The following is a 17,133-nucleotide window of genomic DNA, read 5'->3' as shown; positions in this document are numbered from 1 at the left end:
CATCCTCTTAATTATTATTATATAATGTACTTCCATTCAACGTGAGACGCTTTGCTAACGCTACGGACACGCCGGAAGGTTCCGCCTCCGCACGCCGATGCTGCGAGGAGCTGCCGGACCTCCCGGTGGCCATCCTGTTGGCTGAACGCCAACGGGTGCGACGTGGCGCTCTTGAGACTCCTCGTGAAGAAGACCAGGCCTCTGGGAAGCTCAGCCTTGGGGAGCGGCGAGATGAGGGAAGGAATCGGAAGTGGAAATGATCAAGATTTGGCACAGCATGGAAGCAGAAACTACACAGGTATAGTTTTGGGTGCAGTGAAATTAATCCCTCCATGTCTGCGCGGACGATCAATCAATGTTTCAGCCAATGGGAAGCTTTCCAGCTCGCCGGTGAGCTTTCTTCTTGCTGGTACGATCAGCTTTTATTCAGACGTGTCGTCATTTCCTGGATGTTCCTTTCCTGCAGTGGCTTGCGCCTCAATAACGTCCGGGACCCGGCGTTGTGAATCTCAGAGGGGCGTGGCTAGTTTGCGGCGTTTGGTCTCCCCGTCTACATACCCAACCCCAACACCTTCCTTCGCTCCCTCAACGCTATCATAACCGGGCTAAAACTGTGACACCACAGGGCACCAAACAGCCAAGGTGAGAGGGTGCGAGATGGGAGGGGGGGGGGGGGGTGGTGATGGAGAGAGAGAGGAAGGCAGGTAGGCATGGAAGAGCGTGAGAGGATGGCGGATCAGCGTGACGTGGCCCGGACAGAAGAGAAACAAAAACAGGAAGCACGGATTGGACAGACTTCACTAAACTACAGCCGAGACATGGTGGGGGGGGGGGGGGGGGAGGACAACGAGAACGGCCTGATGGCGTCTACTCAACAGACATCCAGCACACCAGACAGAGCTACTGAAAGCAGAGCATGTTAACCGGAGAAGACGGAACCAGGGAGAGACAAACGGATGGAGGGAGGAGGAGGAGAGAAGACAAGGAGGAAGAGGAGACAGGAAGAATCTCAAGAGGCGGGACAGAGGGATGGAGACAGGAGGGGGGGGGGGGGGGATACAGAGTGAACGACAGACACGTGGAGAAAGAGAAAGAGGTAGAGAGAGAGACTGAGGCAAGCAAGAAGGGAGGGGGGAGACAGAGAGCGGGGCGTTTGTTTCGCGCGCTCCTCGGTGGAGGGCGAGGAAGAGGAGGTGGGGAAAGGGGGCGGGATAGTTACTCGAGAGCTGGAGGTCCTCCTGCGATCATCTTTAAGCCCCTCCAACCTACACTGGAGCTAGTGGAGATAAAGCATCGCATCATCAGCATAAGTGCATTGCAGACAGACAGGCAGACAGACAGGCGGGCGGGCGGGCGGGCAGGCAGCGAGGCAGGACAGACAAGACAAACAGGTGTGAGACAGGAGGAGAGAGAAAGAAAGAAGGCGTAAGGGCGGGTTAATCTGCTGACTCGTTCACCGTCTCAAACATGTCAAATCACAAATTCTGTTTTTGATACTGAATCAATCCGCAGCTGAATCCGGATCCAACTGATTCCCCGGAGACACAGAACTCCAGTCACCGTGACAACGACACAGAGACTGGACATGGTTGCTGATGTAAAGACACCATTAATGTTGTCTTCTCTCACGTGACTACACCCGAGCGTTAGCCGCATTAGCATCAACATTAGCAAACAAACTTATATATATATATATATTATGGGTTTATTTAACCGTGGATTGGCCTGATTACGTCTGCTGTGGTTGCTAGGAGACCTGTGTGACAATGCAACCCTTATAGAGAGAGAGGAGATGGGAGAAAGACAAAGGAGGAGACCGGGGGGGGGGGCTGAACACAGACCAAACTTGCAGACATTGAAAAGCACACGTGAAGACTAGCAGTCGACGACGAGGACGTTTACTTTAAATGCAGAACATCAGAATCTCTCCGGCGGCCTCGTTAAAACACGCAGACGTTTGCTAATCCAGCGTGTCGCTAATCTGTGTTGGAATTAAAGGATGCACATAACTGAGAAACAGCTGTTGAGGAAAACCTGGATGTCGTGCGAGGCAAAAGTAGTCGAGTCGAAAGGATCGTACCATCAGAGAGCCATGGGGGGGGGGGGGACTGGAGGTGAATACAATGGTAAAGCTATGGCAGGGGTTAGGAGGTGAGGAGAATATGGGGGCGGGGTGGGATAAGGGATGAACTGGGGGGCAAAAAAGCAGACAGTCAACAGTCTCACCCTCATTCCTAAGATACCCCCCCCCCCATCCCCATCACTGTGACCGAGTGAGAGAAAAGAATGGCTTCGTGTGACGGATGCAGATGTCGGCACACACACCTCACACACACACACACACACACACACACACACCGTTTGGAAGCTTCCTTTGAGGTCAAAAGCCGTCGGATGTAGATCCGACGTCGTCAGAAATCAGACGAAACGCACACCTCCATGTCAGAAAACACAATCAGGGAGATCAATGGGCCGGCGAACAGGTGAAAGTGGGCAGCGTTGCCAGGTCAGCGATATACTGGGCTCCGGGTTGGAGGGTGGGGGGGCTGCAGGCCACCCAGGGGGAGATCAATGGAGCCAATAACCAGCCTGCTGAAGACGAGCACCAGGAAATGATGGGATGCAACCGCAGCGGTGCTGAGCTCAGCACAAAACAAAGGAGCTGTCAGACAAATTATGCAAAAGGAGGGCGATTTATCCGTCCGCTGCGAGGAGGAGGAGAAGGAGGAGGAGGAGGAGGGAGCCGTGACAGGATGGCGGGGCTCGCTCCATCCGGCTTCAACCATCTCACCCCACGGGACGGAGGAGAGGGATGGAGCGGAGGACAAAACGCCGGAGCGATAGCGACAGAGTGATGGAGGGCAGGACAAAACGCTACTGTGGCATTCCAAAGGGGGGGGCCGCTCCTCCTCCCTGGGGAGCGGAGGCGAGCGCCCGAGGCAGGGAGGAGGACGAGGAGGCGAGCAGGCCTCTGCTCTGCCTGTTTAACGCAGACACGCAATCACAAAGTCACATCGACAGGCCAGATGGGTGATGGATGGGTGGAGATCTCCAGACGGGGGGAGGGAGGGAGGGAGGCAATGGGGGGGGGGGGGTGAGCTCTAAAGCTGGAGACGCACAGGGCAACAGCACCCCCCCTCAATTATTTACCTTCTAATAGGTTTCATTTTGTATATTTCAACCCATTTCATTTCCGTATGTTTGATCACACTGACACAAAAACCTGCGCCCGAATGATTCGGCTGTTAGATGTGAAGAGTAAAACGCGTGTAGTACACGCCGAGTACTGATACAGGAGCAGCAGAGTACTATCAGCTCATTGGCTCACACGGCTTCACAAGGCTCATTGTGATTGGATGAAAGTTGACTTTAGTTTATTCAACATTTTTTCCACTGTGGTCTGTTTGTTTGACTTTTAGCAGGATAACACAAAAAAAATAATAAAAAAATTCTGAAACGGATCCGGGAAAATTTTTAAATTCTGGAAATTGACTAAATGCTAAATCTTTTTCACTAACCAAATTCTCAAAGGGAATTTTAATGATGTTCGAATGAAATGGACCTGCCGGGCCGGCGCAGACGAGGAGTTCAAGCCTTAAAACCTCTGGCTACAGACACAAGGCAAAAGAAAACCACTTTATGTCTGAATGGAAGCGCCTAAAATCTGAAAGTAAAGTACAAATGGAAATCTCTATTGTAAATAAATCCTTAAAGGTGTGTGAATGGAGTCTATCGGACCTCCTTGCTAACCCCTTCCCGCCTGTATCGCCGGGCGTCGCTAACATGGTGCTAACCGGGTGGGATGCCAGCGGCTTGCATGCCGGTAGATAAGAGGATGGCAGAAGGTCGGCGGGTTTACCTGGTCCAAGGTAGAGTACCTTGACTTGAGCGTGATGACCTCATCCAGGTGAGCCCTGAATTCTCTCCGTGAGGCCTGGAGGGAAGCCACAGGAGAGTCACTCACCGTCATTCCCCACACACGCCACACACACGCCACACACACACACACACACACACACACACGCCACACACACGCCACACACACACAAAATCTGCTACGAAATCACTCTCGTGTACCACGCCCACACAAAGACAGAGAGGTGGGACAGGAAGAGACGGCGGGAAGGCAGCAGGCGGGAGGGGATGAGGGCGGGGCGGAAGTAAGGAGGCGAGGAGAGGCCGTTGCCGTGGTTACAGCGGTAAGGATGCAGTAGAACCCGTGCAGGAGTACCTCGGCAATGCTTAGGGTGGACGAACAGGAGGGGAGCCTCGCCTGGTGCCGCGAGAGAGAGAGAGACAAAAGAGGGGAGAAGAGGGTTAACGCAGACGAAGCAGGGGGGCGGGGCAGGCGGCGCCCTCTGCCTTTCAGGAGGACATCTGCGTGACGGGTCTCTGTGTGACTGTCTCAGGTGGGCCAAGGCAGCCAAGGGCATGACTGACGGGGCAGGACGGGACAGGACGGGACAGGACAGGACAGGACAGGACAGGAGAGGTCAGGACGGGACAGGAGAGGTCAGGACAGGACAGGACAGGACAGGACAGGAGAGGTCAGGACGGGAAGGGATGGGACAGGACAGGACAGGAGAGGTCAGGACGGGAAGGGATGGGACAGGACAGGACGGGACAGGACAGGACAGGAGAGGTCAGGTCAGGACAGGACGGGACAGGAGAGGACAGGAGAGGTCAGGACGGGACAGGACAGGACAGGACAGGACAGGAGAGGAGAGGTCAACACGGGACACGACAGGACGGGACAGGTCAGGATGGGACAGGACAGGAGAGGTCAGGTCAGGACAGGACAGGACAGGAAAGGACAGGAGAGGTCAGGACAGGACGGGACAGGACAGGACAGGAGAGGTCAGGACAGGACAGGACGGGACAGCAGGTAGGAGCTGCAGGTGGATTCGCTCCCTGTCAGCAACAAGGTTTCTGAATTCTTCCTACCGAGTCCTATGAATGTTTTTCCGACGTACGACGCTTGTCCTCATGTCCACGTTTCCTAATCCAGGATGGCAACGCCCCGAGTAAACTCAAATATCTTAATCTTGTCCCACTTACAAACACTCTTTGTTGCAGAACGATAACATTTAGATACGCATAGACTCATTAAAAAAAAAAACACAGGATTAACCCTAATCTCACGCATCATCCGACATGCCGGTCGTAGACTAAAGCAAAAAGACAAAAACAAATATCCACTTAGCAACCCGGCAACCCGGCAACCCGGCGCAGTGTGTAGCCAACGCATTCCATGCAAGCGCCGACCGCGGCTCCCGAGTCCGGTGCACACAACAGACTCCTTTACGCGACACGCAAACCCGGGAATCTCACGGGAAATAAAACGAGACAGGAAATTGCAATGCAATTTATTCCTAGCGCCCAGAAGCGGCACCGATTACTGCTCTCCCGGGGTCCGCTAGCCAGAGCATTTCCATTCATGCAGCGGTGAACACTTTCAGCAACTCCCGCCGAAAGGTTCGCGCTGATGGGACTCCGCCTCTTTTAGCGAGACATTTCAGGACGTCGCACCCGTGCATTTCCTTCAATTCAGATGGACAGGTGAGAAACAAATCACATTTTAGAGGCGATCATAATCTAAAATCATTCCGTTGTTAATTCTCAGCGGAACGGTCAATCACACAGAATTTCATGAAAACAAATATCATATTACAAACACGAACATCTGTGCTGGCAGAGACCTTTACTCAATCTCAATTAAAAATATCGACGTCTATTCCTGGCTAAAAAAAATAAAAGCCGCCGCCACATAAACCAAACTCGCCGTGAAATATTACCAAAGTAATCAGATCGTTCATGACCTTTCCACACAAAACTAACATTTTAGATGATACAATAAATTGCCTTTTTTATAGACTGGTTGTCAGGGAAACGAGGATCCCATCCCATCGAAGTGAAACGCTGTAGATTCACAGTTGTTGCCCGGATCAGGCTCACGGATCAGATGATGGGCGCTGACAGGAAAGCCAAACCAGGGAGCGAACTGCACGAGGATCGTTTTAAAGGCTCCGACAGGAAGCTGCCAGTTAAAAAAAAGAAATAAAAAAGTACCTGATAGACTAAAATCTCTATGAGTAGTATTACTGCATTTAAAGCATACTGATACTTTGGTGCAAGAATCTATTTCATTAATTCCTCGTTCTTCGCTCGCATCCAGGAAGTTTTAACAATGTATTTTAATTAGCTCTAACTGGGCTAGGCTAGGCTAACTTGGTGCTAAGCTAACAATAATCATGAGAGTGGCGTTAAATGTAAACATCCTCCTCGATTTCATTATCCAATGAAGAAAAGGCAAAAACGTCTGGTGCAGCTTTCACACTTGTCACGCTCGTTTCGATTTACAGCAGCGCGGGAATCACACGATAACTCCGGGGAGGAGGAAGAGGAGGAGGAGGAAGAGGAGGAGGAGGAGGAGGAGGGCGGCTTCCTGTAACGTCCGCCATCGTCAAACACAGGAGCAACACTCACAGCGATATCAGAAACTATTCACCTCCTTCTGCTCCTCACACTTCCATGACTCCCTCCTTTACCTTCTAAACTCTGCCTCCCCTCCAGGCAACATCCTCCTCCTCCTCCTCCTCCTCAACCTCCTCCTCATCATCATCAAAACAGAACACTAGCTATATTTAACATACACACAATGCATCTGTCCACACTTCCACTCGGCTAATGATACAAAATCTATTTAAACAGGTATACACAAATTACTTCTGCAAACACACACACACACACACACACACACAACCTGTAAACATTCTCTCAGACATGCATGCAGGAGGAAGGACGCTACTTACCATCTTCTGCCTGGAGTCGGAACAGAATGATCTTCCCGGCCACATGCACACACACACACACACACACACACACACACACACACACTTGTTCACACTCAACTGAGCGAGAGAGAAAGAGAGAGCGATAAGAAAAGCAAGGCTGGAGTGAGAGGAGCTGCAGGAGAGAGAGAGAGAGAGCGAGCGAAAGAGATGCAACAGCCAACGAGACAATGGGAGTAGGAGGAAGAGGAGGAGGAAGAGGAGGTTATGTGGCAGCACATAGGGTGCCGTGCTACATCATGCACGCATCACTGGGGATGTTATGTGTGTGTGTGCGCGCGCATGCGTCTGTGTGAGCATTTCCCATGAGCCTCTGGTTTCTGTCGAGGGACACGACGGATGGGGCCTCCTCCTCCGAGCCTCACTCTCTCTCTCTCTCACATCCTCTTCATCACTCCGCCTCCTCTTTGGGCAGGGGGGGGCAGATAGACATACGGACAGCTACAAGGACAGCGGCACCAAACCGTCCTCCTTTTCTCGTGCGTGTGTGTCCTCCATCCGCCCCCCCCCCCCCCCCCCTTTCCTCTAACTCATTAGCGCTCCGTTCCTTCTCTTCTTCACCTCTCCTGCCGGTCTTTCTCACTCGCTCAGGAATAATAAATCCTCCGCACCTCCAGCAGGCCGGGACACGAGGAGTCACTTTTACGAGACTTACAGCACCGAGGGGAGGACAACAACTAACACACACACACGCACACACACACACACACAACGAAACAGATGCGAGCGATCAATACTGTCAGGTAAAACCAAACTTGAATAACTTCAGCGGGCGACGGAGTAAAACAATTTCATTCCTCAGGGAATCTTGTCGCATGGTTTCCCCGCATATTGTTGTAGGATTCATTTTATCCTAGTTCAATCAAGCGCCTCCTTTGATTGGCTGCAGGACTGATCGATTCCCTTCGCTCATTTTGCACGCCGCCTTGCAAAATGGAAACCCTGGATGGGACGGGCGAGCGATGAATCCAAAATCAGATGATTCTACAAACGATCACTAAATCAATGACTTCCACGCGCGCAGATTAACACGCTCTCCCGGCTTTGGCGGCGAGCAGAACGACCATCAATTTCCAGCGAAGGTCACCGGGAGGTGGCCGGGGCGATGCACGGCGGCGCCGTGACTCATCCCTCGCCCTCCTGAAGAAAGACGGGGTGATTCCCGCAGGCCTCGGCCTCGCCTCTCCCCACGCCGTACGTCAAACCATTGATAAAACGCGGAACGAGAGAAGTGAAGCAACTCGACGGGATGTTTGGAACGATGTTCAACGAACACAGAGCGTGACGGACGGCGTTTACAGACGTGTGTCGAGGCGATCGGAAGGAACCGACAGAAGGAAGGTTCCAATCCTCTGTGGGTTCACGGGGGGGGGGCTGAACACGCTAGCGTGTCGAACGCCATCCGTTTTGCTGCTGTCATAAATACTCCTGTAATAAGCTGCCTGCACACACGACACACACGCACACACGCACACACGACACACACACACACACACACACAGGGAGCGTTGCTGTTCTCTTCCACTCTTGTGAGCATTTAGTGCAGTTATGTAATGATGAGCTGGAATTAATGAAGCGTGTGGGTAATGGCTGCCGGTGTGTGTGTGTGTGTGTGTGTGTGTGTGCGTGCGCGCTGCAGTGCAACACAAGCAGTGCAACACAAGAAGAACTAGTCGTATGACTGATTGCAGAGCGGCTGGGTTTGTAATCTGCCTGTTTCTGCCGTGGTCGGCGTGATGCGTGTGACATTATTTCAAGGCATCAAGTAGCACGCCACTTTCATGGAGAATAAAAATGGCGACTTATATTATCCCACGATGCTCCTCTGTTGGCAGAGTTTTTACAATTTGCTACAGGCGAGAGGTGGGGTTCGCCCCGGATGCGTCGCCAGCCCATTGCGGGTGGAACCTACGAACGCTATTTTCCTTCCTTGTTGCATCACGATTGATCTTCGATGATGAGGAGCTCCCAAACTTTATCCAATTTGAAGGCAAATTTTGGTTGTTTTTATTTTTTAGCCAAGTTAGTTGCTAACTGCAACTAGCTGCTAACCGCTACCGGCTGCCTCCTAAGTCTTCCGGTCCCGGGCCGGTCCTGCCTTTCCCACCTTTGCGGTCACGCTGACGTCGGTTTCCGTGTCGCTACTACTTCCGGACAGACATTCCATCGTGCCTCCTTTGCGTTCCAACAGAATTCCATTTTTTATTTTTATTTTTGGCAGGCAGCGTTTCGGCCTGTGAGCCACGGCCCCGCTTGGATGGAAGACCTCGGCAGCATTTCTGGCGGCGGCGAGATGAAGACCTACTCCAGACCTCCTCCTGCGGCGCTGCCAACGAGACCCGGCTCACACGCCGAAACAGCCCCGCAGTGGCACATGAAACGCTTTGGCTCCGGCTCCGGCTCCGGCTACGGGGGAGGTTCCGGGGGAGGTTGTGCACGTTCTGTCGACAGCCGCTCGCGACGTGGGAATTTCACACAACATATGGCAGCCTGTCGCCGGGAAACAAAATCCAAACAAGCTAACAGCTACACCAAAATAAGCCATTAGCTGTCTGCTATCTGCACACACACACGCACCCACACACGCACACACACATGCACACAGGCCAGCTGATGCTCAAATTGGGTCGTTGGAAGAGAAAAGCTTCAGCGGAGAGACAGGCTGTGTGTTTGTACGTCAGGGAGGGAGACGGCGGCTGATGGGACCGGACAACCTCATTGCATCAGCAGCACCGGGACAACAGCAGAGGCGTTAAAGGTCCTCGCTGTCCAATTACGTTACAGATCTGTTGCTCAGAAGAGGACGGAGGCGGGGCCGGGAAACGGCTGTTACTCTCTCAGGTGTCTGGACAGCATCGTCGTCGTCGTCATCTTCGTTTAAACTAGACTGAACTGCCAAAAGTTAAATACTTCGATTACGATCACGACTCCGTCTCCTGACCAGCCGATGCACCTGCCCCCGCCCCCTGACATTTCCGTCCCCCTGTTCCCATGGCAACCACCTCCTACCTTCCCACAGCACCTGCCTGCCGTCCACCAGGAGCCACGTGAAGATGTGACACTGACGGATGAGGTGAAAGAGGACAAAGATGTTGAGCCTCGCATCCTGACCACATTTTAAAACTCCGATGTGCTGATTCCAAGACCAACAACCTGTTCCCTCCATAGACCCGTAAAAACACACGCAGCCACAGCAAACATGGGTTCCACACGTAAAGCAGACAGGAAACAAACAGTTTGGAAAATATCCCACTTATCCTCAGAGGCCGTTCAGAGAACAAACAGCCTGGTTTTTCCCATCGAAGCTAAGCTAACAAGCTAGCCTGCGTTAGATCTTCTCGTGGAAGTCTTGGTGAACAAACGGCAACCCTTCCACCCTCGACGGCAGACGGATGAACGCACGACCGCGACAGGCATGTCGCCGTCTGCTACGTCGGCGCGGGCGACGTTGCAGGAAGTGGACTCACTTTGGGCGTGGGACAGGAAGCGGTAGAGAGGCGGGACGTGGCCTGGGCGCGGGGCGACTCCGAGGGCGTGGTGCTGAGAGAGGCTGTATCCCTGGGCAACACCTGCACACCCCGCGAGATGATGGAGTCTGGGATCTGAGATCGCACGCGCACACACACGCGCGCACACACGCACACACACACACACACACACACAGTAAAGCAATAACATGGAGGAGAATTTCCAAACTGAATTGAAATTCGCAGACACCCTGAGCTACTCAGAGGGTCCACGCAGGGGAATGGCCTCAAGATGATGACAAACGATGAGACATTTGTGGGTGGAGTCTTACCGGCATCGCTCTGTGATTGGACAGTGAGGTGGGACGATGGAGCAGGGTCCAGGTTTCAGGCGGGATGATGGACGCAATGAAGAATGTTTAAAGACAAGATGCTTTGCACTTTTGATGACCTGAGGCGTATGAAACTTTAACAAGTGACCCCGCAGCGATGACATCATCATTGATATATCGTGATAATAGAGCGTAGCTTCTGGCTAATTTAGCCGAATCTTGAGGCTTTTTAGCCAGATTTTAGACGCAGGTTTCCGCCGCCGTTTTTAACGATTAAACAATCCCTTACAAACAGTGATTTGTTTTCTCCTGCTAGCTTCATCCGACTGTTACGGTGTACACGCAGTACAAAAACACAAACACACCTTACGAGGGACACAGAGCTTTTTTCTTAAAACGCACCTCTGAATTGGGTTAAATGATTCTGATGTTAAAATGCTGCCAACGGCTTCATCAGGCGACGAAGATTTAAAAAGTCTCGACAAATAGTCCTCTCCTGCATCCTGGTACCTTGGCAGCTATGGACGCGGCGGTGATGTGGGAGGAGGAGCTGTCCTCGGTGGACGCCACGCCGCTGTCCTTCTTCTCCTCATCCTCCTCCTCGCACTGGACTCCCTTGTCCTCCGTCTGTCGCCGCGGCGAGCTGTTGGGCGGCGGCGAAAGGGGAGGCGGTGGCGACGGCAGGTCCTCCAGCTCGTCCGCCGCCTCCTTCACCTTCACCATGGCGTCCCGCAGAAGGTCGATGGCGTGCGGCAACGCCGGCAGGATGAACTGGAAGCATTCCTGGAGTGCCGAGAGCGTCGGGTGACAAAGACAGCGGTCTCAGCTTTGGGTTTGTTATTGTGGAAGTATCCAGATTACAAGTAAAAGCTGAGGAAGAGCGGATTCCACATCAACCAGAAAAAAGTAGCACAATAAAAAACATGATAAAATCTATTTGAATTCAGGCAATGAAGGCCCGCCTCCCTTTGGAGTACAAATATTTGACAACCATCCAGGAATATTATTATCTACTCACTTCCGTATAAAGTTTCTCCCTCGACCGCAGCGCCCCCCCCCCCCCCCCCTTTCCTTCCTCCCTCCATCCCTCCGTGTGGAGATTATAAATGCTTCATTCTCCTCATTCCCCAAGAAAAGCTCTAATCTGTGAAATTATTTATCTCCCCGTGTATTTTAAGCATTGTGACGATACATTATTAAACGCTCCCACACTTTACGGCGTCTTCTGCCGACCGGGAACGGGCCATCGGAGCGACTGTCCCCGCTTCCGGCTTTTTATAAAAATGGACTGGATCGAATACGACAATCTTGATTTGTAGTGAATTGAAAAGATTGTGCGACCGGAGTAACATCTCCCGCCGCTGAGCAAGGAGGGCGGAGCGCGTGATGGATGGGTTCGTCTCGCCGGTTGACCATCGGCCCATAAGCTGGGCCTCCTTTAGTCACACACACACACACTAACACACACACACACACACACACACATCACTTCCTGTTTGTCCTCCTTTCGGTGCGTCGGAACGCAGATTTGTACAGGAGCTGGGAAAATAAAGGAATGATGGCGGAGTCAAGACCCCGGAGACATTTGACTGAATTTTGAGCTTTCATTGCGTGCCGGGATTTCTTTTTTAGGTACATTAGGAGTGGCTTCATCTCCCCCCCCCCCCCCACTCCGCCACTTTTGTCTCCTCGGTTTTGTCCTGGAGGAGAGTAACTGCCAAGAACACTAAAGAGTCAGAAATCCCTGGATATACTGTCAGCGGAAGCGAGAGAGAAGGACAGAGGATCAAGGGAGGGGAAGAGATCTCGAGAGATGAAGGGCGATGACTGGAGACAGACAGAGATTCACCGGGAAGAGAGCGAGGGAAAATAGAGGCAGGGACAGCGGGGACAGGGAGACGGCCTTCTATCGCAAAAAGAAATATCGTAATAACGATTCTCTATTGATGATATTCCACGCTGACATAAAGGACGTCCTCCGGCCGTGTCATCCGGACATCCCTGTTGTCTTTACGATGGAGATCACGGTCGTGAAAAGTCTGAAACGGGCGGCCGGTGGCGTTAACTTTAACCGGGGCTTGACGAGAGACGCTAACGCGACAGCAGACGGGGCGGCGGCGTAATTGATTAAAAGAAATACTAAAATCGATCAGGAGAGGCGGGCGGGTGTAACGAGACAGAGACGGATGTGCAGGTCAGCACAGCGGAGAGAGAGAGAGAGAGAGAGAGGAGAGGAGTGAGAGAACACACACACACACACACACACACACACACACACACGGCTACTGATGTCAGAACCGTCGCCGTGCAGCATCAGGACCGGACTCCTGACATCGTCCCGGTCCCCGCCCCCGCCCCCGCCCCCGCCCCCGTCCCCCTGCAGCACTTCCTACCTGCGAGCCTTTCTTGCTTCCTGGTAGGTTGATGATGAGCGTCTTCCCTCGGATGCCGCACACGGGTCTGAAACACGGAAGCGGCGGTCACAGTCTGATGATCTCTCCGGATCAAACCCCCCCTCCTTTTTTTTGTCTACCTACGTTGCAGATATTAATTGCTTTACTAATTTATTGTAATTTATGTAAGTTATTTATTGGCATTCATTGTCATTTTGCATCAGTGGGGCAATTTATTTTAGATTATTTGTTAGTTTGCACTGGCGGTGTAAAATCATTTTATTTTTGTTTTTCTAATATTACGTTGAATCAATTGAGTAATTTAATTTGATATTGGTTTCATTTTTATTTGTATTGTTTAATTGGTATTGTTAATTGTGGATGATTTATGTACGAAGGACTTTCAACGGAAACAAGACTGGGCTTTTTTGAAATGCTCCTCTTAGACAGGATGTTTGACTTTATTTGTACTGTAATACATGCTACTGTGTGACTGTACTTGTACTCTAACATTCTATCTAATAAATATATTCATCATCATCAGAAGGAGAAGCGCGTTAGGGTGACTGATGCGCGTGATTAGGGCGATGGCCGCCTCCCACTCCACCCCGCAGCCTCACTTCATCACCGCTGATGAATGGACTCGCTCACCGCTTTGTCTTACGTGGACAGGTGGGACGGGCGGAGTCTCACTTGCGCGGTATTGATCTGGAGGACGCCGCCTGACCGCCTCTGATCCCGACTCAGCAGGAATCATAGCGTCAGGTCACATGACCTTTACCTCCAGCAACGCGCAGACTTCAAATGCTCCTGTTAGTCTACTCTTTATTACATCTTCATCTTCTTCTTCATCGTTCTAATCTTCTCCCTCACCCTTTTTACGCCTGTCGTCTTTGTTATCCTCCCCTTCGACCTTTCGACCTTCATCTTCTTCCTCATCATATTTTTCTTTTTCGCCTTCACCTTCTTCGTCTACTTTTTCTTCTCCTTTTCTTACTGTCCTTCTCTCTCTTCTTCATTTAACTTTCCCGTTGCCACGACAACGCACCCATCTCTATCTCACCTCATCTTCCTTTCTCGCACCAACAACCTGCCTGTCCTCGCTCACCACATCCATGAACCTCCTCTTTGGCCTTCCTTCTTCTTCTTCCTCCTCCTCCTCCTGATGCATTCCCTGCTCAGTCTCATCTTTCTCACTTTGTCCTCAGAGCGATCATCGTAGAGGGACGGTGTTTGTCTCTGCTTCTATCTGGTTAAAATAATTTGCATTGTGTCGTGTGTGTGTCGTGTGTGTGTGTGTGTGTGTGTGTGTCTGACCTGGAGAGCATCCCGAGGGGCGTGACGTTGAGGGATCCCATCAGCATAGCGAGAGACATCCCTGGAGCCTCACGCTCTATCACCTCCTTAGTGGCCTGGAGACGGGGAGAGGAAGAGGAGGGTCACTAGTGAGGTCACAGTCTGATGATCTCAGAAATAACATAACTGACTCAAGTACTAATAAAGTTCATTCAGGTAGATGCACGAAGTACACATTGTACGCACGATGTTTGCGTTTAAAAAGTATTTTAGAGCATAAAAATGACTTTTTTTCAATTACAAGGACTTGAATCAGACAACTTGTGGAGTTCGATCCTGTCTGGGGGGAAATAATCTTTGTTTTAGTCACAAAGAAACTTCAAAAAAACTTCAGAAAACATTTACAACAATGTGGAGCAGATGGGAACTCGAAGTAATTCATCTTTTAGTTTGAAAGTCATTACATTTATTAGATGTTTCTGAGCACTTTCATTACACTGCTAGAATTAAAAGAGAAAAGACTAAACAATAATTCATAAAAACATTCCTATCCTATCTCAAAAAGACTAAGCTGCGATGCCTTACATCTGATTTCTCTTTAATATTTAGAACATAAAAATAATTTTAAAAAACCCCAAAGAAAACCTAAATTAGTTTTTATGTGAAAAGGAAAATATTAGTGACTGAAACAAGCTTTAAAAGCAAAACCCTTAAAGGAGCGGCACGCTTCAGAGTAACGCCGCGTGAAAAGAAGTCTCTGTAACGGTCACCGGGAAACACCGACGATCGTCCTGCACTTTTACAACAACCTATTGAACGCCAAACATCTGAACTGCCCTTCAAGAATTGATTTACACTCTGTCTTCCACATTCTATGTCTCAACCGTCTGAAGGCAGAAAAATCCTTATCCGACCCGTCGAACTCGCCGCACACAGTCCAGCTCCCATTAGCAGCCGGGATAGGTTCGATCGCTGCGATCAATACAGGAATACATTTCTTTTCTCGGGCAGTCTGTGCAATTAAAACAGTCTAATATCGACTTTGTTTATCCTGCAGCAGGGATTGTATGTAAAAAGTACTTTGTGCATGATGTTTACGGGTGTTTAATGAGCGCTGAGGCCTCCGACCCGGGAGAGGAGGTGGTGGGAGGCGACGAGAGGTGGGGAGGAGGTAAGTGGTGTGGGCGGGGCCAAACAGGAGAGGTGTGGCTACTTTTAACCACATCTATAACGGAAGAAATGCTCATTTTAAAAAGCTTTGGTGAAATGTCGTGACTTCTGACATTCGCTAGTTTGCCCGAAATGTGGAAAAACAACAACAACAACGCATGGAGGGCGTCGCCATCGACGACCGACCTCTGGCGTGACGTCCCTCGGGGCGAAGCCGGTGCCTCCGGTGGTCAGGATGAGGTTCAGTTCCTTCTCATCGCACCAGTCCACCAGAGTTTCCTGTCGGTTGACAACAGGATGCACTCGTGAAGACGGCTGCAGACTCCGAGCGTAGACATGAAGGCGGGTTGAGAGATTACGTACCTTAATTTCGTCTATCTCGTCCGGCACTATCTTGTAGGCCGAGATCATGCCCCCCAATCTTAGGGAGGAAAAAAGTCATTAGATTACACATGTGATCATTGATACATTCATTTCCAGGTGAGATTCTTAATCAATCGACGACACACCGCGCTGCCCAAGCGGCTCAGCGGGTTACAGAACAGATCCGGGGTGTTTCGGGCTTTTATCTTCCTCAAAGGGATAAAGCAGAAATACCCTGCTAAAAAAAAAAAGAAGAAGAAGAAGAAGTCCCAGATCCAAGACAAGCACCCCGGAGCTCGTAGAAGTCCATCCCGGTCCGAGACTACTAACGGCTGCCATTCAAGAAAACGCAGGCCTTTAAGGAAAAACAGGGCCTGGGAGAAGACACAAGAGAGAGAGAGAGAGAGAGAACGTCCTTGAACATTCCGTCTGAAAAGGATTTTCCTGCTGCAGCTGCAAAACAGCGCCGTACGGCGACCTCTTGTGGCCAATCCGGGTACTGCAGTCCTCGGAGCGCATCCCGGGGCTGAAGGCGAAGGCTCAGACAGCCCTTGTAACACTCTTATAAAGCACTATTTTTAGGGGACTATTGCATCATGTCCCCCCCCAGATAAACCCCCTGCACGTCACGACCTCTGCCCTTCAGGCGATTTTCACCCACGTCGACACCCTTCACCCGAATTTCGCAACCCGGTCCGCCGGATTCCGGTTTCTCAAACTGGGCCACAGAGCAGCAGAGTGGGGGAGACACGCACGGGGCGAGATGACGCTGAAACACCGCAGCGAGCGCGCGCGCGCGCGCGTGGAGCGGACGCGCGGAACTCAGAGAGAGGCTACGTGGTTCCGACAAAACTGTCCATCCGCACAAATACGCACTCGTCTCCTGAGATTCCCGTGATAGCATGAGGGATTTACTTCTCTTGATGTGTGTGTGTGTGTGTGTGTTGCGTTCATGCGTGTGCGTGATGCGCGTGTCTGTCTGTGTTACACCTCGGGAGAGTGCAGGAGCTGTCAGGTCAAATCACCTCTCTCCCTCTCCTGGGGTTTTATATGGCTCTCCGTTTCAGCCCAAATGAAAATATGCTCGACACAAATAAGTATAGGGTTCCATCCCACCGTTTCCTAGGCAACCCCATCCTGCACAGGAGCCTCCAGTTGCCGCGTTGTTTATCGTGAGAATTTTCTCTAACTATCGGGGATGCCATTTTTGTGCGAAGGCAGCAATATGTTGTTGATGGGGCGTTTTTAGTTCTGTGGAGGT

The 17,133-nt window shown here is 51.2% G+C and overlaps 1 protein-coding gene across 1 annotated transcript in view; it reads right to left on the bottom strand.

Annotated features, from left to right (window-relative positions):
* Positions 1-605: 605 nt before the first annotated feature.
* The window catches only part of gphnb (gephyrin b), a 19,546-nt gene continuing 3,018 nt past the window's right edge, over positions 606-17,133 (bottom strand). The window contains exons 3-12 of the mRNA XM_068754107.1: positions 15,873-15,930; positions 15,696-15,788; positions 14,361-14,455; positions 13,044-13,110; positions 11,161-11,433; positions 10,319-10,453; positions 4,232-4,273; positions 3,860-3,934; positions 1,220-1,276; positions 606-611 (exon numbers count right to left, since the gene is read on the bottom strand). Of these exons, the coding sequence (XP_068610208.1) occupies positions 606-611; positions 1,220-1,276; positions 3,860-3,934; positions 4,232-4,273; positions 10,319-10,453; positions 11,161-11,433; positions 13,044-13,110; positions 14,361-14,455; positions 15,696-15,788; positions 15,873-15,930 (901 nt within the window). The remainder of the gene's footprint in view (positions 612-1,219; positions 1,277-3,859; positions 3,935-4,231; positions 4,274-10,318; positions 10,454-11,160; positions 11,434-13,043; positions 13,111-14,360; positions 14,456-15,695; positions 15,789-15,872; positions 15,931-17,133) is intronic.

The sequence above is a fragment of the Brachionichthys hirsutus genome, chromosome 20 (assembly GCF_040956055.1).
Source record: "Brachionichthys hirsutus isolate HB-005 chromosome 20, CSIRO-AGI_Bhir_v1, whole genome shotgun sequence".
NCBI classification, from domain to species: Eukaryota; Metazoa; Chordata; class Actinopteri; order Lophiiformes; family Brachionichthyidae; genus Brachionichthys; species Brachionichthys hirsutus.
This window is presented reverse-complemented; position numbering and strand designations above follow the sequence as displayed.